This window comes from Vespa crabro, chromosome 17 (genome assembly GCF_910589235.1).
Source record: "Vespa crabro chromosome 17, iyVesCrab1.2, whole genome shotgun sequence".
Taxonomy (NCBI): Eukaryota; Metazoa; Arthropoda; class Insecta; order Hymenoptera; family Vespidae; genus Vespa; species Vespa crabro.
This window is the reverse complement of record NC_060971.1, coordinates 4,153,326-4,180,825: the sequence shown is the minus strand read 5'-3', so window position 1 is coordinate 4,180,825 and position 27,500 is coordinate 4,153,326. Positions and strand designations below refer to the sequence as shown.

At 41.7% G+C, this 27,500-nt stretch overlaps 1 protein-coding gene across 3 annotated transcripts in view; it reads left to right on the top strand.

Annotated features, from left to right (window-relative positions):
* The window catches only part of LOC124429990 (homeobox protein homothorax), a 371,378-nt gene that overhangs the window by 340,642 nt on the left and 3,236 nt on the right, over nucleotides 1–27,500 (top strand). The window contains exons 12-14 of one of the 3 annotated variants that reach the window (XM_046975959.1): nucleotides 12,331–12,389; nucleotides 26,835–26,982; nucleotides 27,347–27,500. The exon at nucleotides 27,347–27,500 is cut by the window's right edge and continues 3,236 nt beyond it. In XM_046975959.1, coding sequence (XP_046831915.1) covers nucleotides 12,331–12,389; nucleotides 26,835–26,980 — 205 coding nt within the window. In that variant the 3' untranslated portion in view covers nucleotides 26,981–26,982; nucleotides 27,347–27,500. Of the gene's footprint in view, nucleotides 1–12,330; nucleotides 12,390–26,813; nucleotides 26,983–27,343 lie in introns of all 3 variants that reach the window. The other 2 variants (XM_046975958.1, XM_046975957.1) reach the window with 2 other exon arrangements.

The following is a 27,500-nucleotide window of genomic DNA, read 5'->3' as shown; positions in this document are numbered from 1 at the left end:
GAGGGAGAGGAGGTAAAAGAGAAGGAGGAGGAGGAGGAGGAGGAGGAGGAGAAATAGGTGGCGGTGGAGGGCAGCGTTCCGGAAACTGCACGCGGGTGTTCACTACGTAGAGCTCGTACGAGCAATGGCGGCGTAACCCGCTCCACGTATAGAGTGATGGAGGACTTTCGTGCTCGGGATACCGGTTTCCGGTTTGCTTCTTCGCCGATAATCTCGATTCTGCCCCGCCGCACCTGCGGTCTTTCCACCACCTCCTCCTCATCCTCCTTCATCTCTTTAACCTTCTTTCCTATAAAGATACGAAAGTGAAACGAAATGGGTACGATGAAAACGAGATATAAAAAGAGAGGAAGGAAGGAAAAGCAAATTGTCACGTCGTGGATTTTTTTTTCTTTTCTTTTTTTTTTTTCTTTTTTCTCTCTCTAATAAAACCGATCGCGAAATCGAAATGAAATGGAATTCTCGTTTATCGAAGTTACTTAACAAGATCGAAGGCAAACGGATAATCGGACTCGTGAAAGGACGTTATAGTTCGATAAGTTGACCAGCCTCATTCCCAAGAGAGTATCGCGCCTGTCGTCTGGATTATCAATGCGCGTCGCGAATAACACACCCTCGAGAGCAAGCGGAAACGTAACACGAGTAAGCGAGAAGTGTGCTTTGTGTATATGTATGTATGTATTTATGTATGTACGTACGTGCACGCAAAAGCACAAAGCACATCGGAAAAGGGCTCCGATCTACGTCGGTGTTTGCCTCGTGGGCTCTATTAGGAAAGTGTGATGGAGTTTTGCGAGCGCGATTACACCCGAACGAGTATCACCCTTCGTTCCTTGTATACTTCGTGTCCCTTTAGACGAAGGGTTGGAAAGGGCTACGCTAGTATTCTAGCCTTTCGATTTACGCCCGGCTAATCCGCCACATTGCGGGTAATGGCTGACAAAGAGGATGAATAAGATAGAAAATTACTTTCTCTATTATACTTGAACAATTATATATTCGATTGTGAATTTTAACGATTTACGGGCCTAATTATTAATCATCTTCGTTAAAAATCATCCTCGTCGTATTTAAAAAATATCGTACGTTTTATTTCATAAATGTAAAAAGGCACGCGTCGCAAAAAGATGAAACCACCGGCGTAGAGAACGTGGTCATTTCTTAAGTGCATAATCGTATGCTCGTCTCATCCATCGCGACGGATCTCGTTGGATCTCGTTTTATCCAACGACGCCCGCGGTGCGTAACTATCCTTTATTTGAATTTTTCGCACCGGCGGGGGCGGGATCACGGTAAACTTATGCTTCCTCTTGAAGAAAGAGACGAGATAAGGGCTCTTTTAGATTGACCGCTCGTCCTCAGGATGGCCCTAAAGCGGCACGTTTACCATCTCTCGCCTTCTTCTCGTCAAATCTTTTCCCTACATCTTTCCGACAACGTTTTTACAACTGCGTGCCGACCTATTCAACCTGTCCCATTTAACTTCCTCGTTCAAAAATAACTTTCGAAACTTTACTCTTTTGGACAATATGAAACATTACCCGAGAAATAAAACCATTATAAAGAATAAAAAGAAATTACTGTCTGTGTATGTTTATAAAAACAATTAAAACAATTAAAACAAAACAAAACAAAAAAATAAAAAAGCAAAGAAAAACGAAAGAGAAAGTATGATAAAGATGGAGAGATAGACAGTGCTAAGAGGAGATCGACGATCTTTCTTTTTTTTTTTTTTATCATCGCGAAATAGAATACGCGATGGTTTATGGGTTTACACTATGGCGTGGGGATCTCGCCGAGTAGTCCTGGACAGTTTTTTATATTCCTGTGTTCTTCTCGTACTCTCTCTCTCTCTCTCTCTCTCTCTCTCTCTCTCTCTCTTTCTCTCGTGCGCGCGTTAGAGTGGGCTCACCGTGTGCGCGGAATTTGAATCCTCTCGTAATAAAATCCGGGCTTTATGCGACGGCTCGTATCCCGCGTTCGTTGCTTCGTTCTCGCGTTCTTCTCGCGGAGCGTATGCTTGCACGTTCGTTCGTTCACGCGCACAAGTTTGTACACCCACACACTTTCCTCGTCTCAGCTCGTTGCTCGAACAGTATTAAGCTTCCCGAGCCAGCCCCGTCGCGTTTACAACACGCCGATGTAAATAATACTACGAAATTGCTACCAACCTTCTTCCTTTTATTTCTTTCTTTCTTTCTTTCTTCTTTTTCTTTGGTTACGTATTTTTATTATTCTTCCACCTTCTTCGTTTCTTCTTCATCTTCTTATTCTTCTTATTCTTTGCGAATTTTTCTTTTCTTCTTCTTCTTCTTTTTCTTCTTGTTCCATCTGCTACCAACTCCTTCTCGAATATAGCTTATAATAAAATTCGTCGATCGTCGTGCTAACAAGATTGCGTTCGATCGGTGATATAAATTAGTAGGCTCGTTTTAATTGGGATATATACATACTTATGCCTTTTTAAAAATTATACGGGCGATATAGTACATACAAGTGTGTACGTACGTACACCTGCTCGCAAAAGCTACGCTTCTGTTTATAATCCTATGCTCACACTGCGTCTCTACGAGCGTCCTTCGTCAACTCCGTATAAGTTTTTTCTTTTCCTTCTTCCTTTTTTCTCTCCTTTTTTTTTTTATGAGAATCAAGAGGATCTAAAGAACGAAAAAGAAGAGAGTGAGAGAGAGAGAGAGAGAGTGGTGGGGGGAAAAGAAACGACAGGGACCGGTGCTGTCCTACGAGTCCTCTGGTAATTTGTAATTCGCAGGTGGGAAACAAGGAGATGAGAGATATCGTGAAAGATTTAGTAGAGAGTGAGTGAGCCAATGAAAAAGAGAGAGAGAGAGAGAGAGAGATAGAGTGAGGGAAGAAAAGAGAAAGAAATACGTGCCGCGTAGCTTGTTGCAAATTTTTGTAAACGACAGAGAAAACGCCATAGTCCATGTTCCCTTTGAATACCATTCGTGTTCTGTAAAGAACATTAGAATACCATTCTTGGATAATTTATCATAATCATATGTATTCGTATACATAGATACATATGATATATATGGATATAAATATCGATGATCGAATGATTTTATTAACAATAAGAATAAACACGATAGCAATTACGAGATCGTAGGCCTCGCGATGCTCGAATAGGCGACAATGCGAATCGCTTATTCGAGCGAGTGCTTCTAATCCGTCGTTAGCTTCGAAGGGGTCGACGATGTCGCATCCATGCCGGTGTATAATTACCCGGAATGGGTGGAGGACCGAACGTTGATAGCGAAGTCGAAGTAAATCGGATTACTCGGATATCATCTGCGTAATGTATGTATGCAGGCATGTATACACGTACCTCTCGCACATGTATTTAGTATATATATATATATATTTAGTATATATATACTAAATATATATATATATATATATATATATATATACTAAATATATATATATACTAAATATATATATATATATATATATATATATAGATGTGTGTGTGTATGTAATGTATATATAGTCAGTGCGAAGGGAGACCCTACGCGAGCTCGAGGGTACTAAGGGTGGCTCGGGACGCGATAGATAAAGGGTGCATTGCCGTGAGGGTGTACGCCGTTGGCCTCGCTTACGACATGTTTTTCTAGACAATTTGTTCGGCAACATTAATCACGACCGGAGTAACGTCGAAAAGGCGCTGGGATACGAAAGAAGGGCTCTGTGAGAAGAGACATACAAAAGGGATATTGCGAATGGACGATTTTTATTTTATTTTACTTTCAGATCTTTGTACATTGATATAAGGAAGAAATTTTTTTTTTCTTTTTTTTTTCTTTTTTTTTTTTTTTCTTTTTTCTTTTTTGAAGGAGGAGAAAAAAGAAAGGGGGTGGAAAAAAAAAAAGAAAAAGATAAGGAGTTAAAATCGTTAAAGATTTCCAGGCGTTGAAAATATATTTTGTTAGAGAAGGAGGAAGAAGAGAAGGGAAAAGATTTAAGTATACGAAGTATTCTTCCCGTCACGAAAATTTCTCATAAATTCGTACAAGGGACTTGAATGGAATTAGAAAAGATCTCTATATTCGTTTTCGCATTCGAATCAGAAAGTAGGTAGTTAACGTCGTAGGCAACGTTCGTTCTCTCGCGGTGCCGCTCGAAAATTACCTTCCTTATCGAGCACCGCCTCGTAATTTCGGATTAATCCGCATTTATATTTTAAGCCGCGTGCGGTACTCGCGTATCCGGTGCAATGGCTACGTCGTCGTAGCTCCTACGCCTTCTCCACCTCTAACACAACCTACGAACACCGAACGAGTTCTACCAGAAAGTACGACACACAACGCACAATACCGTGAGATGATTATCTGGAAAACTAATTTCGCCGACGCGCGCGCGCGTGTTTGTTTCCACCCCACCGCCCTACCCCACCCGCAGCCCCTCATCTCACACATACCACCTCCATTCCACTCACCCTCCAGCTACCGTAAAAGCAACGAAGGGAGCGAGATCGTGTATTGTTGCAATCAAGGCCGAGAACGAGATGATTAGTCGCGGATCAGGCGCAAGTTATTATGTCCCGAACACCCTTTTCCTCTCTCACCACCGTGTCCGAAACCCTCCGTTTCTTAATTTCCTGTGTACGCCACGATACGGACGAAAGAATTTTCCCTTTTAAACGTCCGCTTCGATGAAATAAAATAAAATAAAAAAACAAAGAGAGGAAGAGAGAGAGGAAGAAGGCAAAAAAAAAAAAAGAAAAGAAAAGTAATTCGACACGATTTCCTCGTTTCTAATCTATATTAGTGTTAATTGTAAACGACTTGTTCTCTTTTCGAGGACAATTCCGATACCGGTGGAATAATCCTGTTCTCCTTAACCGATCATAGTTATGGCGCATTTGCAATAATAATCGGCAGTCGGTACGTGTTTCACGTGACGGGCTACATCCAGTGCATATGATCGTAACGACCATAGATTCTCCGTGAGGTTGCCACAGCTAACGTTGCCACGTACACTCGGTTCAACAGTACGGCCAAATTTCGAGCTAGGAAACTGGTCAGCCGTGGCTGATTCTACCGTCCATGGATTTCCACACTGACACAACCAAAACGCACACGTACAAGAACACGTCGGCTTTAGCACGCACGTTCGACGCGATGCTATTTGTAATTTTCATTATCTCGGCGTAAAGGGGAACATTTAGCCGTCGCAGCACGTAGGAAGTTAATAGGAGAACCGGGCCTTCGGGGAGCGCGTGGAAGCTACGTTTTTGGTGGGGTGCTTTGACTCTCGCCCTTTCCAAATTTCCCGACCCATAAACGGGAGCACAGTGGTCCAGGTGAGGATTTCTCCTCTAAGGATCTTTCTGATATTTCGTTTGAACAGAAAAAAAAAAAAATAGGAGGAAGAAGATGAAGAGCTATGAGATGAAAGAAACGAATAGACGGATTCTCGTCCCTTGTAGTTGGCTCTATCCCACCCCATCTCTTACCCCATCCTTCCCGAGTTTGTCGATTCCATTCGCGACGCCGGACGTCGTTCTCGGACGTAACAACAATTTCCCGAAATCTGACGAAATTGGCCGTCGAGGGGTAGCGGTATTACCATTGGCAGGGGTCTTCGAGCGGCCGCGTAACGGCGTTTATTGACTGCTTTAAGGCCGTTTCTATGCGCGACACATTGTCGCTAAATAACGAGCACCCTTCCTCTCTCTCTCTCTCTCTCTCTCTGTCGCCTCTATGAAGATTTCTCCTTGATTCGGCACATGTCCGTTATATTGCGTGCCCAACGAATGTGTATATGCGTGTGTTTGAACGTCAGGAATAGGGAATAGTTCTCGAGGCTCGACAATAACATACGCCGGATACGATTCTCCAGCGACGTAAGGGTAGAAACCTTTGAGACTCGATGGTCCGAATCCGACGGTTAACGGAAGAGGATATTCGTTCTTCCTCGACGTGCTTAAGGGAGAAATAAAAATCCTTAAGAATTATTCTTAGCTAATAACGCGTGTCATAGTGTTTTATCGGTCACTTGTATGATACACGAGAAAAATGAATGATCATTAACATATACGTTTTGTTTTATTAGTCAATAGTCACAGGATTTATATTTATCGAAACATGAGGACCAAGCATATAGAGTAGTTTTAGTTTTCTCTGCTCGTTGTCGCAGTCTATATAACGACTGCGTCAGCAGTTGTTACATAGACTGTCTTGGGTGTTGGAGTTTAAGAGACTGTTACAAGCTGACGCCTTCGTCGTCTGTTCCGTGTGCAACGAAGGGACTTCGCGATGACGATGGGAGAGAATGAAGGGAACCGAAGGGAAATCAGAGAACGCGGCTGCTGCTACCGAGTAGGGTGTTCAAAGAGCTTGGTGGCGAAGGGTGTTAGGTAGCAGAAACGTAGCGGGTATCAACCCCTCGACCCGAGAACGAAATGAGTCTGACCCTGAGGAAGGTAGCCGGTGACAATCGGCTCGAGTACTCGACTACGTACTACAAACGTGGGGTGTGCTCTGCAACGGCTGCGGACCCAATAACTTGTCTTTACTAAGCGAGCAGTCCGTAGGAGGGATCGACAAACCCTCAAAATGGCGACTGGTCGACCAAGGTTTTGGATAAATTTGACTTGATCACATTGTACGATATTTAGTGTCAATATCGTTGGGCCTTACGAAAATTGAAAAATTACAATCGAAGATAAATAATAATCTTATATCGCTTTAATTGTTTCTTTTTTTTCTCTCATTTTCCTATTCGCGATCTTACAAGAATAGGAAATATCATTTAGTACGTTAATTAGAATTTAATCGACGAGAAAAATCACGAGTCCCAGCTCGTACGTTTTCCCGACTATATGGAACCGTAATTTCTCTGGAAATCCTTTTATTGGCGAGATCGACAAAACGACCATCAGCGCGAAACGACGCGCCGAGCACTATCGAGGTACGGGACAGGATTTAGTGGCGAGGCCGGCAAAACAATTATATAAATTCCGCGTGAACAGGAGTGGGGGGAGACTTGTGCGGTGGTGAGAGGGTTGGAAAACGAGGGGTTTGGAGGGAGGAGGTAGGTGGACGTCGGAATTTTCGGAAAAACCGTAACCGGCTGGGTCATAGATTAAACGCAGCCGAGCTGCACCCATCCGCAGGCGGTACAACGTCGATGCGACGCAGCCATGCGGCGTCGGTGGCGTCGGCGTCGCCAATGGCCAGCCAGCGGTAGCTATCAGTGACACGTCGCGTGTTAAATCGCTTTGTTGACACACATAAGCTGTCTACGCGTATCCGATACGCGCGATCGCCGGCCTCGTTCGTTGCGTTCCACCTCTCTACTCCTCCCTCTTCCATCACCTCCAGTAGCACAGCATCGCTACCAGGTCAGGACCGTACGAATTTTTATCGCTCTCTTTCTCTCCTTCACGCGAGCAATCCATGTGTACGTGCAGTTTCATGATCTATATGAATAGTAAAAACAAAAAAAACAAAAAAAAGAAAAAGAAAAAACAGATAAGAAAAAACGAAAGAAATGAAGAGAAGCAATTTTTATACAACTTCAAGAAATGATTAAACACTGTTGAAAGATTTTTATTTTGTTTCTTTTTATTTTTTTCTTCTTCTTTTTTTTTATTTTTTTTTTTTTTTTTTTTTTTTTTTTTTTTATTTATTCACCCTTCACAATTATCTCTACGATATCTATGAGAATTATATTATTGATATTACATGGGAAACAACAGATGGATGAATTTTCGGATTGTTCGAAATGGATATGATCGGTAGCGGTGTTTCGATCGTTGCACCCATCAAATCATTTTTCACCTACCCCTATCCAAGTCACCCCTTTCCAATCGGCCACAATTTTTTTCCTATTCCACTTTCATACCACTTCGAAATGCTCTCCGTTTAATTAAGTAAACGAAGCATAGGTGGTATTCGTCTCGTATTATCTTTACGGTTCGCCGCTCGTAGTCGTTCATAATTAACCTACGATAAGCCTTTCACCAACCCTTTACCGATTATTATTATCGGCTCTTCGCACGATCGACGAAGCTCGCCATTGACGAGACGCGAATTTTCGGAGGAAATTCGGAGTGCACTCGGTGGTGCATAGCGTGGACCATGAGTTTAGCCGTTCAGGAAACGCGATTACACGGTGTCGCGATGCGTACGTTCCTACAATGCTCATTGAATTTGTCCAATGGAAATTATATGTCGCTGGGTTGTTCTTGCCACGAGCTTGAGAGAATTCGAGGGGAGTCGAAAGAAGATTCTGGTACGATCGTTTCGGAATACATTACAATAAAATCGCGATCGTGCGGTACGATCGAAATAAAAGAAAGAAAAAAGGGAGAGAGAGAGAGAGAGAGAGAGAGAGAGAGAGAGAGAGAGAGAGTGAAAGGGAGAGAAAGACAGAGAAGAAAAGAAGAAGGAAAAGAAATCGACGGGAACGGTGCGTGAATCGGTTGGCGCATTATGCGCGGATAAAATGATTTTATCGATCGTAAATGCAACGCTAGGCAATACCCGATTATGAGTATCTGGATTTATAACGCGGGAGAGCCCGGGGCCGTCGCTTTTACACCTGGATAGGATGATAACCTTTTATCGACGTTACCTAACCCTCCCCTCTCTCACCCTCTCCCTCTTTCTCTCTCTCTCTCTCTCTCTCTCTCTCTCTCTCTCTCTTTCTCTTTACACGTCTCCTTCTCTTCGATGTATATCTGAAAAGAGCGAGTCGCGATTTGAATCGAACGAGGTGTCAATTACTTTTATTACCGAATAAAAAGTCACGATTTATTTCGTGATTCCTATCGAGGAGGGATCGATGAGTATCCGATATTATTTTAATTCGAATTAAATGTAATTTTTGAATCATTCAATATCTGCGATCGCTTATATATTTAAATCGTAAAAAAAATTCTTTCGACCCAGACGGAATACGATGAGAAATTTTTGCCCGTACTTACATGACCGATCCTCTATCCATTTTCTAATGGGCTATGATTATGGAACAACCTCTTTGCCTCTCCCTAATGCGGTGTGAACGTCGAAGCTCCGCATTAGCGTGCCTCTCTCGATGGTAGCTTGCTATAGGAGCAAAATTGATTACCAATAGTACTGGGAACACCTCACCCCCTCTCTCACTCTCTCTCTCTCTCTCTCTCTATCTCTCTTGTGTCCGGACTGTAATGATGTTTTGATGCGAGGACCCTGGTGCGCCGTGTATCGACTGCAGTTAACTAATGGAAGCTCTCCGATAATTGCGAATGCCGACGAAGAGTAAATGTTGCTAGCACGACAGTAATCATCGTTATCGAGTTCGCATACCGTTGAAACGACGAATCTTGACGAACCGACGAGCACACTTTCGTTTCCTCCTTATCTTGTTTCTTCTTCTTCTTTTTTTTTTTTTTTTTTTTTGTTCGTTGTATCATCAAATGTTACGATCAACGAAATATGAATCTTCACGAGGAAAATGTTCTCATTCATGTTATGAAAATAATAAAAAAAAAAAAAAAAAAGAAAAAAAAAAAAAGAACGAAGAATCTTGTTTCTAGGTACTTACGTATCGCGAAGATAAGCAAATTCAAGTATTATTCATGTATGCGTTCAAAGTGTAGTAAATTTTACTCATGGTACGGAAGGTCATGCCGGAGACACCAAACCTGCGTTTTATGCGATTTTTCTCAAATAGCGACGTCATATGTTTTCGTCTCTCTCTCTCTCTCTCTCTCTCTCTTGTTCTTTTAAACACGAATAAGTAAAAAAATAAGTTACATTGTTCTATGTTTTACTACAAAATAATTTAGAATATTTGAATGATAATAATTCTTTATATACATATATATATAAATATTTCTGAAGTATTTAATTTAGCTATATTGTTTTAATTTTCTCTCTCTTTCTCTCTCTCTCTCTCTCTCTCTCTTTTTCTTTTCATAATCACGTTGAACAGGAACGTATCTCCTTTCATGAAAAATTCAAATTCCACTCCCCGATGACAATGCAAAGAGCTTTGGGACGTTCCTTCTACCCTCGGTAACATTAAAAACACGTACGATCGTTCCGAATGGCAGGTCTGTTTCGTTCCACGCGACGAGATAGAAACTACCCCCTCTGACGCCAGGCCACCCAGAGACTCTCATAATCAAAACTGCATTAAAATCGTGAAAGCACGGGGAGGAGCGCGAATGAAAAGTGTTTTGTCATCTAGGGTGCCGCCAGGAACCGCCTCTATAACAATATGCTCACCTCGTACGGGATATCCCTTGTTACGATGAAATACATTAATCTATATAATTCGGTCGTACCAAGCTAATTTTTTCATTTCTTCGTTCGCCCGGAAAATGCGCAATAGAAAAAAAAAAAAAAAAAAGAAAAAAAAAAAGAAAGAAAAATCTATTTAATTTAATTAATAAACAATTAATCGAATTTCATTTTAATATGAAATATCACGAACAATTTACGAGAGAATGAAATTTCATTGGATCTTGAATGAAAACTATTGAAATTTAATTTGCAATTTTTCTATAAGGCTAACATATTTTTAGCGGTTTTTGCGAATTTTGTGAAAGGACGTAGGCAGTCGAACGTGAGCAGAGAGAAAGAGGATGGTACTTGGGCCGAGTTCGGGCAGTTGCCAATAGTATTCCGTCCCTTTCTCTCTCTCTCTCTCTCTCTCTCTCTCTCTCTCTCTGGGGTAGCTCGCCATTGTTCGGGCGATATTTCAGCCGCGGGGGTGGCAGAACCGAGGGCGGAGAGGAAGGCGGTTGGTAGTCAGCTGTCTGTGACACGCTGCCTACGCCGGCAAAGGGGAAGCAGAGACGCTTAGGAGCACCGGGACTGCTGGAAAGGGACCCTCGGTTTATGCACGCGAGATACTCTTTCATCCGACGATAGCCCTGACTTTGAAGAGGCTCTCTCTCTCTCCTCTCTCTCTCTCTCTCTCTCTCTCTTTCACTCTCTCATTCTCTCTCATTTTCTTCCTCTTTCTCTCTCTCTCTCTCCTTCTACTCCAGTATACTACCCTTCTCAACCAATCTCCGATTCTCTCGTAGTTCTCGATCGCCATTTTTACGGCACGTATTCCATCGATAATTTCGTTAACACACATACGATAAGTCGAATAAGGTAAACGCTTGAATTTTCGATGACATTATTACGATACATCTAGATATATCTGAATTGCTCCTGTTAATCGCACGATAGCGATTGGTCATTTATCACGTTTATTTCAAGCACGTTTAAATGAATTTCCAAAACGAATAAACGACGACAACGGCCTTTTTTCGGGGTTTTTGATATTATACAAAGAATCAGAATGGAATATCTTGAAAACGTTTTAACCACAACCCGTCGGTTCACATTTGACTTTGACATTTGCCTACGCGTTTAGATGATTTAGACAAGTAGCATGAGCGTTCTAATCGATTCGACGTGTCCATCATCGATTCCCCGTGTAGTTTAAAACGTAAATGGAGCGTGATAAGGCGAGAAAAGCAAGTAGCGAGACAGAACAAAACAGAGAGAGAGAGAGAGAGAGTGAACGAGGTATTCAGGGAAGAGGGAGGAGAGAGGGTAGTACCAAAGAGCGTTTAATAATTATTATTCATAAGATTCTCTTGCCGGTGGTGGGTCGGTGGCTCGTTCGCCCGTAAGATCGTGCAAGAAAGAGACGACGAAAGGAGAAAGGGGTGTACGTCTCAGGGATTGTTCAACTACCTCACGAACGAGCTAGCAAGAAGCTCGCAAGAAGCTCGCTTTTCCATTCGCGTTGCGGGGGTGTATTCGAGTCAGTCGAGTAGAAACCCAATCACTTCCGGCGTCTGCGCCCATTAGGGAGCCGCGACGCTGACGTCGGCTGACGTACGCTCTTCCTCCCCCTCCTCATTCTCTCTTCCTCTCTCTTTCTCCCTCTTCTCTTTCCCCTTTTTCTTCTTACTTCGACGCTATTCACATTTACCACCCTCTACTCTCCGTTTCTTCTTTTTCCACTTCATCCTCCGCTATAGTATCCGTTGGACCACGACCAACCACGAAACAAACCGCAGATCTATTGTTTGGAAAGCGTTCGTACGGAAACTCATACTCGAGAGCGTGGCTAATGACGTATCGAGAATGTTGTTCTCTTTCTATTTCTCCGCGTTTCCCTACCCTCTCGAGTAAAGCTCGATGAGCTGTCGTTAGTTTCTCTTCCGCAAAACTTTATCCTACCACCTCAACCACCCATCCAACTCATTCCCATCTCATCCCCTTAACTCCGTCATTTTGTAGTTATTATTAGAAGAAATCAATGTAACGTGTTGATTATTAACTTGCTTTTTTTTTCTTTCTATTCTTTTAGGTTCATTAATGCGAGGCGTAGAATCGTACAGCCGATGATAGACCAGAGTAATCGAGCCGGTAAGTCGACACCAGTTTTAATAATGAACTATCAAACACAAATCCAAAGAAATATATTCACACGTACAATAATACACACACACATATATATATATATATATATATATATATATATATATATATATATATACACATTTATATGCAATACTTGCGATATGTGCAATTATATAATAAAATTATATGGAATACATATAATATATATGCAATAGATGCAATACGTGCAAAATGGATGTTGAAATTGATTTGTTTTATTACTCTTTTGATTTTATTTTTACTCAACTTCTTCTGCTGTTGATATTAATTTTGCCTTTAATCTTAATTTTCCTGTAATATGCTTATTACTTTTTAATTCTAATTTATTTTTCATTTTATCAAAAATAAAAAAAAAAAAAAAAAAAAAAAAAAAATTATCATTGCGAGCGATTTTATACGATAACTTTTTATTGCATCGCCTATTTGTAAATTATTATTATTATTATTATAAGATTAAAACATATATCAGGAATAATAACGTAATCCGATGTGCTCGCTTTAAATTTTAATTTTAAGTCCCAAGTGTCTTCAAATTTTTATATCAATTTTTAAAGAATAAAATGGATTTATATTTTAATAATATAAAAGAGATACATTAGATGATTCGAATATTTTGAAATCGATGATCATTATTCGTAATAAAAATAATATCAATCAATAGATAATCGAAAAAGAGAGTTCACTACAAGATGTTCAATGAGTTTTGCGATCCTTAAAGACGTCACGTTTACGAGGAGGGAATCACTTCGTTTGCACTAAAAGGCGACAACAACGGGGTGTAAGGTTCTATCTCTCTCTCTCTCTTCCTCTCTCTCTCTTTCTCTTCTACAACGATGAGGTTCAAGGGTTCGGTAGTGATTTGGATGATGGTGAGAGGGTTCTTCCATGGAGTACAGGCTGGGCAGAGGTGGATAACGTTCCGGATAACGTTCGGATAACGCTCGGATAACGGCGGGATAATTGGTAGCGGTGATCAGACCGAGTTTTACGATCCGGCAACATGCGGCCATGGAAACACTCTCCCTCTCTCTTGCTCTCACTCTCACTCTCATTCTCTTTCATCCCTACCCCTAGATTCGTACATCCCTCGGTCTTTCTCCTACGCTTTCCAACTCTAAAGAGTCTTTGTTTCGATGAAATGGAGAGAGAAAGATATATATATATATATATATATATATATATATATAGAGAGAGAGAGAGAGAGAGAGAGAGAGAGAGAGAAGAAAAAGATGGAAAGAGGAAAAGTGTTCTCGAGAAAAAGTTCGGACGAAGTACGAGGGTGGTCCGGCTAAACGGTCGAAGCACACCGAGGCCCGATTCGCCGCGTATTTTTACGACTACTCCTCTCATAAACACTCACTGAGTTACGGCTTGTTTGCTCTGTCCGAAAGTGGGCTTTAGGGGCGCTTTATCCACCATCCACCATCTACGACGCGTCCGTGTAAAGCTTGGTGGTTTCTTCTTTTTCTTTTTTTTTTCTTTTCCTTCTCTTTTTTCTTCTTCCTTTTCTCTTCTCTTTCTTTAGGAAAAGCCAAAGATCGTTCGTTCTTTTCTTTTCTTTTTTTTTTTTTTTTGTTCCCTCTTTTTTTGTTTCTACCTTACCATCTCTTATTCACATTTATATTCTTCCGAATTATCTTCTACGTTCTCATTCGTGTAATCGCCAATAGAAAAATTTTTTCCAATTATTAACAAATGAGATCAATGACGTCAATGATAATTTTAGATTCATTCAGTATCAAAGGTACAACAAGATTCGTTCGTTCCTCCAAGAGAGTCCTCCGAAGTTAAGCTTCGAAGAGAGAACGAAGGACGAAGAAGAAAAGAATGAGAGAGAAAGAGAGAATGCGAGATAGATATAGATAGATAGATAGATAGATAGATAGAGAGAGAGAGAGAGGGGGGAGAGAGAAGGAGAAAAAGAGTGAGAGAGTTAGTCGCTTCACTCGCCTTCGGCTAAAGTGGAAAGTCGTGTACAAGTTAGATTATAATCCTGAGTCAATCCTGATCGTAGGTACGTCGTTTCAACGGCGGATATTCGACCTTTTCAGCCCTTTCGTTTCGACGCAACTACTTCCTATGTTTCCTCGCTTCTCTCTATTCCGAGAATGTCTTCCTTTCTTTTGATTTCACGGAACGATAATAATCAAGGAATAACGAAAGGGTCCCAGGATGGTAACGAAAATTTTCGTTTAGAAGAAAACGTTTGCCAAGAATTTTTCCAATACCAATCTCTTTTTCTTTTTCTTTTTCTCTCAGCGATCGGCAGTCCATTAAAGCTTAATAGCCGAGGCATTAGACCCCAGGGCAGATTTTGTACGAACGGAAACGAGATAAATGTATCTTTCAAATGTTCCTGCTCCCCCGTGGCCGCGTTCAACCGCGTGATCGATTTCTCGTAAAGCTCTTGTTTTTTTTTTTTCTTTGTTTCTTTTTTTTTCCTCTTTTTATATATATAAATATATATTCCACTTTTTTTTACTCTCTTTCTCTTTCTTCCTTGGACGTGCATATCGCGATTCGTTGCAGCTTTAAAACACCAATGACGGTAGATTCAGGGATACAGAGTCGTCGACATTAATTCGGAATGCATTTTGAGAAGAATCCTTCTCTGTCTGTTCGTCTCTCTCTCTCTCTCTCTCTCTCTCTCTCTCTCTCTCTCTCTCTCTCTCTCTATCTATCTCTCTCTATCTCTCTCTGTCTCTCTCGGTCACAGCGCGCTTACAATGGCAACAACAACGTTCGACGGGATACTTGGACGACGAGGAGGTTCCTTCGTGTCGAGCTAATGATGCTCGTCGTACGGATCATCAATCATACTTTCATTACGTGGATCGCAGCTGCGATGTGCTCCACATTGACTCCGAGAGTGCCGGGAGGCATTGTTATTATTCCGAGTGCTCGAGAGAAATCTGTACAAGCAAAGCAAAGGCAGCATCTCTTTCTCTCTCTCTCTCTCTCTCTCTCTCTCTCTCTCTCTCTCTTTCTTCGTTCTTTCTCTCTTATCGACGATAACGCGTCCTGGAAGTATCGCGATCGTCGAGTTTACGAGCTCCTACGTACGGTAACGCTCGTCGATCCTTATCGAGACTCTTCGTGGAAGAAGCCATCGAGATAATACCTTCTTCTTTTTTAACTTGCTCTCTCGCACGCACGAGTGTGGGCGATGCACCGGTTTATACCTCAAATTGGTCGCGGTGCCCTTTATCCCACGATCGAAATGTACATATCTTGGATGGGATATGTACACCGAACCTCTGTCAAATATCGAGCGAGATTATACTCTGGGTGGATTCTCTTTCCATCGTTTTTGGACGGTCAGTTTCTCTCTCTCTCTCTCTCTCTCTCTCTCTCTCTCTCTTTTTCTTTTTCACTCTCTCGCATTTTATGCGCTTGAGTTTCTTTCATAGCTGCTGTTGCTGTTGCTGTTGCTGTTGCTGCTGCTGTGTTGCGTAGGCTCCGCTTGATTCGCGCCTTGATTCGTCCCTTGATTTACCGCATCCTGCCGGTAAAGATATTCTCTCTCTCTCTCTTTTTTTTTCTCTCTCTTTCGATCGCACAATCATTTTTATTCCATCGTGTAAATCGACTTAGCTACTCGAGATGGGACAATGAGAAGAGAGAACATTGATCTGTTTGAAAATTTGTGAGTATAGTCATTCACGGAGAATTAATCAAAATAAATTATAAAGATAACGTATTATCGGTCAGTTCTTGGTTTAAAGCAGACTTAAAACTCGAAGACGGCAGGTAGGATACCGCATACAGTTACTGGTATACCGGTAACAGTAGTAGAATTGCTATCCCTTCGTCCGTTCCCAGAACGACGCAGTAAAAACGTAACAGCGCTCCCAAAGTACCGTAAAGCTGTGAACGTACGGTGCATTTCGTAACGATAGCGCGATAAAAGGCGTCAACTACCACCTTCGTACAACTTACACGACTTACAACACAACTTACAAAGGAGAGAGAGAGAGAGAGAGAGAGAGGGAGAGGGAGAGGGAGAGTTGGTTAATCCTAAAAAGTAAAAAAATAAGAAGAAAGAAAATAAAGAAAAAAAAAAAAAAAAAAGAAAGAAAGAATAACCAAGTTTATTCTTCGATCTCTAACCGAGTAATTCTAAAAAATAAAGAAAAAAGAAAGAAAAAGAAAAGGGGAAAAAAAGAGGGGGAAAAAAAAATAAAAGAAACAAATTCACTCGTTGATCTTTAACGTGCGATCATTATTGGATTACCGTGGAATAATGATTTTTTTTTTTTTTTTTTTTTTTCTTTATAGATTTGATTATTATCATCATCATCACAATGGTGTGATTTGTTATTACCTTTTGCAAAAGAAAGAAAGAAAGAAAAAAAAAAAAGAAAAATCATTCACTCGTGGTTCATCCGTTTCGGTTTATCTTAAGTCGAGAAAAGGAGGTCGCTATGACGATAGTTCGATTCGTGTTTCACGGTATTGTGGAGATAAAAAGGATCCGGCTTCGGTCGGGGATGAAAAATGTATTGAAAATTAGGTGAAAGCCATCGAGTGGGCAAAGAAGTTGAGAGTAGGTGAGAGGGTGGGGGTGGATTGGTGAAATGCGACGGATCGCTTCCACCTTTTTCCCTGGTGAGTCTCCTAAGGGTGGACACGGTCCATCCACACGATTCCAACTCTTATCCGGTGTGGGCTCGGAGCTCCCGATGGCGTAGAAAGCTTTTTTCCAGGGAATACACGACACGGGATATATTCGAGTTTTGGTGGTGGAGAAGCAGTTACGTCGACCCTTCCTTTACGAATCTAGTCGCGGACCATTCGTCACGCACTCGCTGAGAGGCTCGCTCTCCGATAAGCGAGCAACCGATCCCTTTTCCCCTTCTCCCTTCCTTTCCGTTCTTTCTGGATATAACCCATGCGGCTTTGCTATCTGCAGGTCCCTCGTAGCCAGAACTCTGAGGGTACACACACACTCTCTCTCTCTCTCTCTCTTACATGCATCTATGTATATACATATGTATATATACACACTCTCTATCCTTCTCTCTCTCTCTCTCTCTCTCTCTCTCTCTCTCTCTCTCTCTCTCTCTCTCTACGTCCCTGCATCGTCGTCCCTTCCGCGAGGACCATCAATCAAGCTTGTCAATTTGTAATGGCGATTCTCTGTGTCCATCTCGGCCGGGTCCAGACGTCTCACCCCACGCCTTCACCCTCGCTCATCTTCTCTCTCTCTCTCTCTCTCTCTCTCTCTCTCTCTCTCCCTCTCTCTCTCTTGCTCTCGTACTACCGTTCGAGGAGAAGTAAGAAAGACGAAGATCTTTGGTCAGCAGTAGAAAGCCACGCTTCAGCCTCCGGGTCCGATGGGACGAGCATGAAAAGAAAGAGTGAGAGAATGAGAGAAATAGAGAGAGAGAGAGAGAAATAGAAAGACTCTGTACCGAGTTAACCTTCCCCAACCTACCACCATCTTCTTCTATCCGCTAAATAAAATGAATGCCCTGGGATCGGAAATACTCTGGATATTGTGTGGAGAAAAGCTGAGACGAGTTCGTTACTTTTATTTCCTTCGAAATGGTTCGTAAGTTCTGGTCAGTTTAAAGGGAGTCAATTTTAAAGAATACATCAAGACGAGATCCGACATGATGAAAGAAGATTAGGCGATTTGACGATATGAAATATCATTCGAATTGATGTCCTTAAATAAGGAATACTCTAAGGACAAAAAGGCAAGAGAATTTGATGGAGCGAAAAGGACGGAGGAACTTCTAGAAGACCCTTCCGCTTTCCTTCGTAGGAACCTTTTTTCTACATTTCGCGTCACGTAGACGTGATATAGAGTTACTTAGAGAGCCGATCCCCCGCGCATTATGGCCCGAGTCCCGTTTGAAACGTGCTGTTACGGCTCTCCTTATACGACATAGATCATGCGTTAATTGAAATGGGGTGCATGCGAGCCCGTCCTCGAATACAAACGACCGATTTATAGAAATGTTATTATTTGCCGAAAGAGAGAAATTAGAGTGGAATGATGATATGGAGTTCGAGATAGATTAGCTTACTTAGCGAAGGAAATTATCTTCCGGAATATTAACGTTTCATATAACGAGCCACACGAGCGATATCGTACACATCAAGTACGTATGGTATTCTCATTGTATTTCAACAGAAACGATATAGTAAATTATATGGATATTTGATAATAATTAAATTATTGTGGAAGTGTTACGTTTGAAAAAGTGTAAATTGGAATTACCATGAATACATATAGAATCATGATCATCCATTTAGACGATCTTCAATTTCCTCATTCTTAGTAGTTCATCAAATCTAATCAAAGGTTACTGCTTATGGTCTATCTTATAGTAGCTACTGATCGTTTTCATGTCGCAAAGGATACATCCGTTGGTATGCATAGATCGCGACTCGACAGGGGTGCCTCGACCAACGGAAATGAAGTCTTGGACGGTCACGAGCGGTATGAAAAGATAAGGTCCGAGTTGTAGAGGGTGCCTACGGATTCTTCGTGCCTCCCCCCTCCCGTCTCTCTCTTTCTCTCTCTCTTTCTCTCTCTCCTTCGCACGCTAGGTTTCTCGCTAGCTACCAACTAGATTTTTCATGTCGTAGATCGCGTCCGGTGTATCAGAGCTTTCGTGTACGCCGAGAAACCTTCGTAGGTTCCACGGGCTACCCATCTAGGGTGGACCTATCTTATCGGGACGGACATAATGGCCTGTTCTATCTCATCTCAAGTCTCGTTGACCGTTTGCCCCTAGACTACTTTCGCCATCAAGACTGTTACGCTGTAATGGTAACCAGGAAGAAGACTACCGAAGAAGAGAGACCGAGAGATGAAAGATCGTTATCGTGAAGACGCATCGACCGAGTTAACCGTTAATCGTCGTCTCCATCGGTTATTAGATTCGAACCTCTAGTTTGATCGTGTTCCAACAAAATTTCAACTCCATCCTTCGATATATTTTATATATATATATATATATATATTAGATTCATATTTTATAGGAATATTTATATAGAAAATTTTTTATAGAAGTCTTGACCGTTTTTATAGATCGAAAAATTTGTCTTAATCGTTAAAAACATTGGGAACGTAACATCGAAATAAATAAATCGACTTTGGATTATATCGCGAACAAGACGGCATGGAAACCGAGTTATCCGGCAAGTTTCTTCGCGACGTTTAAACGACCGGGGGCCGGTGCTACGGAGCTTATTTATGTCAGTCGTAAGGAGAGACACTTCCGACGTTTGTGGCTCTCATAACCTCCGTTTATTGACACTGTTAAGAATGGTTTCTATAATCCGCGGATCGCTCTCTCCAAAGAGCGAGAAAGAAAGAGGATGAGAACGTAGAGGAGTAGCAAGAGGGCACGTAAGTGTGACCTGCGGTCTACTGCGTCGTTAAATCTGCCACGAAATGAGGATAGGAGAGAGAAAGAGGGAGAGAGAGAGAGAGAGGTTTTACAATTTTATATTAAAACTTAAGAACCGCATTACGAATCGAATTGCCACCGTGAGACACCTAGATTATCGATACTACTATCCCCTAAATTTTCAACGAAAAAGTTATGGCTTCGTTTTGATCTACCAAGATATATATAAGTAGAAACATACGTGTCAGTCGATGCTTCAACGGAAATGGAATAGTCCTAACGAAAACAAAAAAAAAAAAACAAGAGAGAGAGGAAAGAAAAAAATGATAAAAAAAGAAGGAAAAAAGAAATAGAAGAAAAAGTTTTACGGAAAAATGAATTATGGTTAAAGTAAATGTTATCATTCGACGAAAGAAAATTCTATCTATATCTTTATTTGGAGCTAATCTCGATGAGTCCGCCATCGCGCATATGTCTCTGACGTAAAACTTCATGGCTTGCCGAGATCCGACATCGAAGACGTGGATCAACGGCGGGCCACCTTCTTAATTATCATAATTTATGGCCCGTCGGTTAATTAAAATATCTAAATACCGTATAGCTCGAAGAGAGATCGAGGAATATATATCGCCGACTTGGTCTCTCATCCGCGTGCTTCGTACCTTATAAATATTGAGAACTTTTATGGACTATGTTCTTCTCTCTCTCTCTCTCTCTCTCTCTCTCTTTCTCCCACCATTTGTCCGTCTCGATCATTAATTATGGATCGCATCGACGAGTAAAGGAACCAGTCGGTCGCGAGGTAGTCATCGAGTTTTAGCGAATCTTCGATCCGGAACCTCCGATCGACCGACCAACCGACCGACCGATCGACCGATCGACCGTCCGTCCTCTCCGATGAAATTTATGTCGGCTCGCTCGAAGTAGGGCCAAGGAAAAAAGAGGAAGGCTGAAGAAGTGGGTTAAAATATGCCAACGCCGACGTCTTAAGAGGAATGGGGAGGGGGTGGATCAAATTAATTTCGACTTGTCACGCAGACGACATCCATAAATGTAATAGCTTCTTTGCTCATCTTCGTACGTATCTCCATGCCTTTTCTCTCTCTCTCTCTCTCTTTCTCTCTCTTTCTCGCTGTCATTCTGTTCGATGCTTAGGTCCATGAACCTGTCTCGCATAACAAAATATTTAAATTGACAGACGAATCGAGCGCTCCTGGAATATGGATTTCTTTGACATCCGACGTGTACGATCAATTCTTTTTGTCATTTTTTTCTTTTTCTTTTTTCCTTATCACTTCCAAGTATTACATTTTTAATTCATTTGATTAACCATAAGTATCGTGATTATTTTTATCATCGGGGAGCGAAGAAATTTCATACGAAATTTTCGCTAATTCTTTCTCTCTCTCTCTCTCTCTCTTTCTTTTTCTTTCTTTCCGTATGTATGTGTGTGTGTGTGTGTGTGTGTGTGTGTGTGTTCACGATCGATGTCCATTCACGATTCCTGGATACCCGTAGAAACGTTAAAAAGAACCGAAAGCCGAGCTGGAAGCAAGCTTGGGTTCGGATCGCTACTGGCTGTGGCTGTGGTTGTGGACGTTAGGAAGGGAAGTTGCTTGCTGGAGACAGCGGAAGAAAAATAGCGGAAGTCATCGACCTCCGAGGGGCTATATATCAGAGGGTCGCTCGGAGGACGGAGAAGGAGTGGGAGGTGACCACCATACTGGCTTTGTGTGCGTACCCCTTTTGTGTATGTCTCTATGTCTGTATGTGTCCGTGAGTGCTTGTCTATGTATGTGATAAGATGAAAGAGTAAAAAAGAAACGGAGTTTTCAGAGCGAGTTTCAGAAAGAAAGGAAAGAAACGTATGACAATATGGTGAGAATACCGGTTCTGAATCTAGGATAGTAGTTCGTACGTTCCATCATTCGCAGAAGATTCAATGAGAATCGTAGAAAAATGTGCTCGTTTAGGTGAGAGAAAGAGAGAGAGAGAGAGACAGAGAGAGAGAGAGAGAGAGAGAGATAGAGAGAGAGATAGAGAGACAGAAATAAAGAGAGAGAGAGAGAGAAACTATGCAGCAGGCGGGCGAATGAGTTATTAGATCCGGCGTATCCGGTATTGCGTCGCGGATGACCAATAGTTTCATCGAGGGATTGTTGAAGGTTCCGGAGCACATTTCCGGTTTCCGTTCAGCGAATCGTCCTTTCCCCCTTCTTCTTCTCGCTCTTCCCTTCTCGACGAATACATCGAACATAGTTTGCTCACAAACTCCTTTCTCCTTCCCCCTCCTCTCTCTCTCTCTCTCTCTCTCTCTCTCTCTTTGTCTCTATTTCGAAATGTACAAGGAAATAAAGGAAACACATAAGGGAAATCTTGAAGAGCTACTTTGTCTTCAACTGGATACGTTATATTTTATTTGACAAAATCTTTCTTGGGATCGATCGTTTGTTTAAAAGAAAGAAAAGACGAAGAAAAAAAGAGAAAAAAGAAAAAAAAAAAAAAGAAGAAATCACGGAAGGACAATTGTAACAATAGAACGTGCGTGAGATTCGTTCTTCTTTTCATTTCTTTTTTTTTCATTTCTTTTTTTTTTTTTTTCTTTGTTTCTGTTTCACAGCAAGTGCCATAACGCAAGCCACTTAATTAAGTCGGCAATTCTAGGCAACCCGACGAAGTCGACACTCGGTGGTACTTCCTTTAAATCTTGCCAGAAGTTCGTTAGAGGTGCTCTCGGTTGGCACGGTGAACTCTGGAAACTGATGGTTGTTACTTAGACTGCTCATATCTATCAAGCTTCTCTCTCTCTCTCTCTCTCTCTCTCTCTCTCTCTCTCTCTCTCTCTCTCTCTCTCTCTCTATACATACATACATACATACGCACATACATATTACCCTCCAGCCTCCTTCGTAACGCTTCTCTGTCGCGGTTTTAGCACCGTTCTCCCCTGTGAAAGCCTGGAGAAACTCTGGTAACGTTAGGTATACCATCTCCAACACGGCAAGGAGGAGGAACTCCGTCCGAGCGAGAACTATCGTGGAAACTCTCCTGCCTCGAAAACTCCCCACGAACACTCGGCTCTGTCGCCGGCAACTAACTTTGCCAGAGAGGTAGCATCCCTCTCTCTATCTATTTGTCTTTCTCACTTACTCCTCGAAGGAATCCTAGGTCGTCTCGAATTCGGTAACACAGAAGCCACATACAGTGAGAACCAACGCGAGACTCACCGTCGCTTTACCTTCGAGTACTCGAAGGTACCTCCTATCTCCTTAAACACAGCCAACAGGCACCTTACGGACACATCCAGTCTGGCCACAAGCGTAACTTACTACTAATGCCATTCTCGTGTTCTTCGGGGAGGTAGGTTTGAAGGAGGGAGGGAGGAAGAGGTAGAGAAGAAGGCTTGGGGAGCCAAACCAGTAGTATTCCGAATTTCTCACGTCCTCTATGATTTTCGCGGGCGTTTACTAAGTTCTCATTTGGAGGACTGGTTGAAATTCAACGAGACTCTTACTCTATCTCGTTAAATCGTTAACCCTTAGAAATTTGTGGGGAAAATAAAGGAAGTATCCCTGTTGTCAAACTTACTTATGTAAGATTCTGATCTACTCCATTCTGTGAACGTCATCGACGGGTTTAACAACGAAACGGATATATATATATATATATATATATATATATATATATATATATATATATCTTTCTTCCCTCTCGAGCCACGGGAGAATACTTTCTCGTACAGCTTAAGAGTCCTGGCAATTAACGACCGACTCGTTTATTTCCAACGCCTCTGTACACGTTTCGGATAGTTCCTAAATAAATTAACGAACGCGTAAACGTATATGCGTATATATAGAAATAGTAGAACTTACACGTCCCGTAAAATTTTCTGGCTGAGCTGGAAAAGGGGGATATGCTGGCAAGAAGCTTTTGTAGATTTACGCGGTGCCGAAATAGCAAGCAATACCATAGTCTTCTTGGTCAGGGACAACTTTTATTGCATTACAGTGTACAGTGTTTTTCCTATCTCCTCGTGGTCTCGTTATACCAGGATTTAGTCTCATCGAATTGACCCCACTTTGGCTTAGGTTTTCCTACAAGGATATCGTCTAAACGAATTCCCAGAATGACTCTGAGGAGACGTCGATCTAATGATTGTCACTGTTCAATGACATGAAAGAGATCACGTGTTATACAAACGCCTAAATGTTAACGTTAACGTTAACGTATGGGAGAATGATAAATAATTAAAATAATAAGGATTTTATCGTGCGAGACGAATCTCCGCGTTTGAAAAAAAAAAAAAAAATAGCTTCGTTTTACATTTAACACAGGCGTTTTCGTCCGTTAATTTGACTCGTGTAAATCAAGGCGAAGTCGGTGATCAAAGAGCTCGCTTAAGAAAATACCGGCAATAAGATTGACATATTTATAATACGTAGTCTTTTGCCGATACATTTAAAAGCAATCTCATGGACGTATCTAGTCTCGATCTTCGATCAACGTATATTTCTTTCATTAACTTCCTTCTTCTAGATCATGCTAACCCCGACGGAAATTTTCGTAATTATCGTCTAACGACGATGGTCTTCGTCCCGTAGTAAACGATATCAAAGAAATCGACGAGATCGATCGTTGCTCTTAAGCTTGAAAGTTGTGAAAGTTGAAAGATAATTTGTTTCTCTTTTTCCCATACTCGACTCAAAAAAAAAAAAAAAAGAAAAAAAAGAGAGAGAGAGGAAAAAACAAAAGAGAAAAGGGAAAGAAAGAAAGAACGAAAGGAAAGAAAGAAAAAAGAAAAAGGAAAAAAAATCTCTGACTACTAGAGAGTCGTCGGTATAATATGCAGAAAATAATCACCGCGATCCAATCAAAGGTAAACGCGCTTGGTCCACAGAGAGAAAGAGAGAAAGAGAGAAAGAGAAAAAGAGAGAGGACTCCCTAACGACGCGATTTACACGTTGAGAAAGAGACGAGTTCGCGCAAGTCGTTTCGGTTCACTGCGAGGAATCCACTGCTGAAGATTCACCCCTCTTTCTCCTTCGATTTAAGAGAAGAGAGAGAGAGAGAGAGAGAGAGCTATTCCTTAATTTCCCATATTGTGGTCCGTCCGAGCTATCCGTAGGCACCCCGCTGCGTTATAGCGCGGTTTAATCACACTACAAGCGCGCATCCCTCGTTAGTGGAATATCCGTAGTCGTGGTGGCTATAATATGAGACTACATTCCTGGGCCTGAGACCCAGCAACCGCGAAGGAGAGAGAGAGAGAGAGAAAGAGAAAGAGAAAGAGCGAGAGAGAGAGAGAGCTGGTGAATACACGACGACGACGACGACGACGACGACGACGACGACGACGACGACGCCATGAAAGACTTTCGAGCCACTTTAAACCTTCTCCAATGCGTTCATACCTTGCAAGGAATGTTCACTTTGCTTCAACATTAAAATCATGTTCTGCAATATGTGCATTTTCCGGGTACATAAACCAAGATTCCCTCTCCATAATAATATAAATTGCACGTATACCCGTTCTTTATTATGATTTTAATATTATTTTTTATTAAGAAAATTATCCGTTTTAAATCACGCAATGGGCTATTAAAGATAAGACAATAGTTTTTGAATCGCCTTAAAGTGGAAAAAGTAAGGAGAAGGTAAGAAACCTAAGAAAGAGCGGTGCGTCGTGGATTGCGTTTGAAAAACGTTCTCCGAGTAGTAAAAAGTGAAAGAGGAAGATAGATAGAGAAGGTGATCCAAGGGGAAAGGGGTTGGGGGTGGTTGGGGGAAAGGAAAACGAGCGCTCGCAATAATTGTGATTTACGGCTAGGTCGCGGATAAAGTAAAGCGCCGCGAGTTTTGTTTGAAATAGTCCTCGGTGTACTCCCTTTTACGTGGAAAGAAGTCGGTCGCCAGGATAAAAGAAAAAGAGAAAAAGGTTGTTGCCAGGAGAGAGAACATTTGAACGGTTGAAATAGTTGGTACGAGCTTGGAAGGGGTAAAATCGTGGATTTCCTGCCTTATAACAAATCGCTGATGGAAAGTTCACCGAGTCGTGGGAAATTGCGGAATAAGCTATACCTATTCGAAAATACTTGGACGTTGTCTCGTTTTACCTTAACTATTCCAAAGCCGGAAAATATCGAAGATCTTTTTCCTTCGAAATTTTCTCTCCCTTCACCCGTCCATCTTTATACTCTATCCTCTCACCAAGTCCCAATCGTATTGGTACGAAGGGTGGTAGGACGCAATCAGAGTCCTTGATTTATCGCGGCAATATACATTAAGATACCGACATTAAAACTAGGGGAGTCTCCCGTGGATTCCCGTTTCTCCATTACAGCTTAGAAAAGAGACAGAGGAAAGAGAAAAAGAGAGAGAGAGAGAGAGAGAGAGAGAGAGAGAAAGATTGCGAGGAATTGTCGTCACTTTGAACTAAACCATTCGATGCCGAGGAAGATTGAAATTCTCGACCTAGCGTCAATTCATTTTGTATTCCTTGAACGTAAATCTTCTTGCTTTCATTAACGCTTGCGGCCGTGAAAATAAAAAAGAAAAAAAAAAAAAAAAAAAGAAATAATTCTTTCTTTTTTATGAGCTTCAATACCTTGCATCTAATGAGCATCCTTGTAAACTACAATTTAATGGAAATAATAAATATTTAAGTATTTCTTTCGAGTCATATTCTACGACATACACGTTCTCAGTCATATGCATGCATATATACACACGTACACGCACACACACGCATACACATACACGTGGACGCACGCACACGCAGATACACATACAACAATATAGAGAGGAAGTTGAACGATGTCGCAATTCATTTCAATTTGACATTTTAATTTTCATTTCATACGAATAAGGCGACATCGTTGAACGAGGACACAGCTCGGCGACTCCTCGGTGTCCACTGTTCGTTTGAAAAAAGAAGAGTGGTACCATGATTCAAGAGGAGTTTCCGAGCTTGTCCAGTAGCAGCCTGCCAATTACGGAACAGAGATCTAACCATAGTAACGTGTAGTGTTTCCACCATTGTCCGCAGGTCCTAGCGGGGCGTACAGTCCGGACGCGACGATGGGCTATATGATGGACGGACAGGCGGCGAGCATGATGCACCGGCCGCCGGGCGATCCTACCTTCCACAACCAGTACCATTACCCGCCCGAGTACTATGGACATCACTTATAAAGGTACGTCATTCGAGAACTTCGATCGGACTTCCCTTCTAATGGCTTCGGTCTCTAAGTGAGATCAATGTCGTTTGTTCTGTCTTTCGCTTTCCCAATCGTGAAAGACGTTGACGTACGAAATTATCGAGAGATTTAGGATAGCTCTTGAAATAGAAAAAAAAAAAAAAAAAAAAAACAACAAAAAGAAAAAGAAGAAAAAAAATTAATAAAAGAAAAAGACGGACAAAAATGACAAAGAAGCCATATTATTATATGAGTTTTTATCGATCGTATGAAAAATTGCAAATTTCTCCTACATTATCCCATTTAATGAGTCCCATAGAATATTGTCTTTGAATTTCGTCGTTTCTTTCTGTTTCAGTAGCAGTCGCGTACCCATATAAAAATACGGTGGAACGACGGTTCTTGCGGATTGGAAAACGTAGAAACGCGTTGGGACCACCGTGCTCCAGCCGGCGAACTAGAGAATCACGGAAGGGCGATGCGAAAGGCCGAAGAACGAGGATAATCTGCCGGGG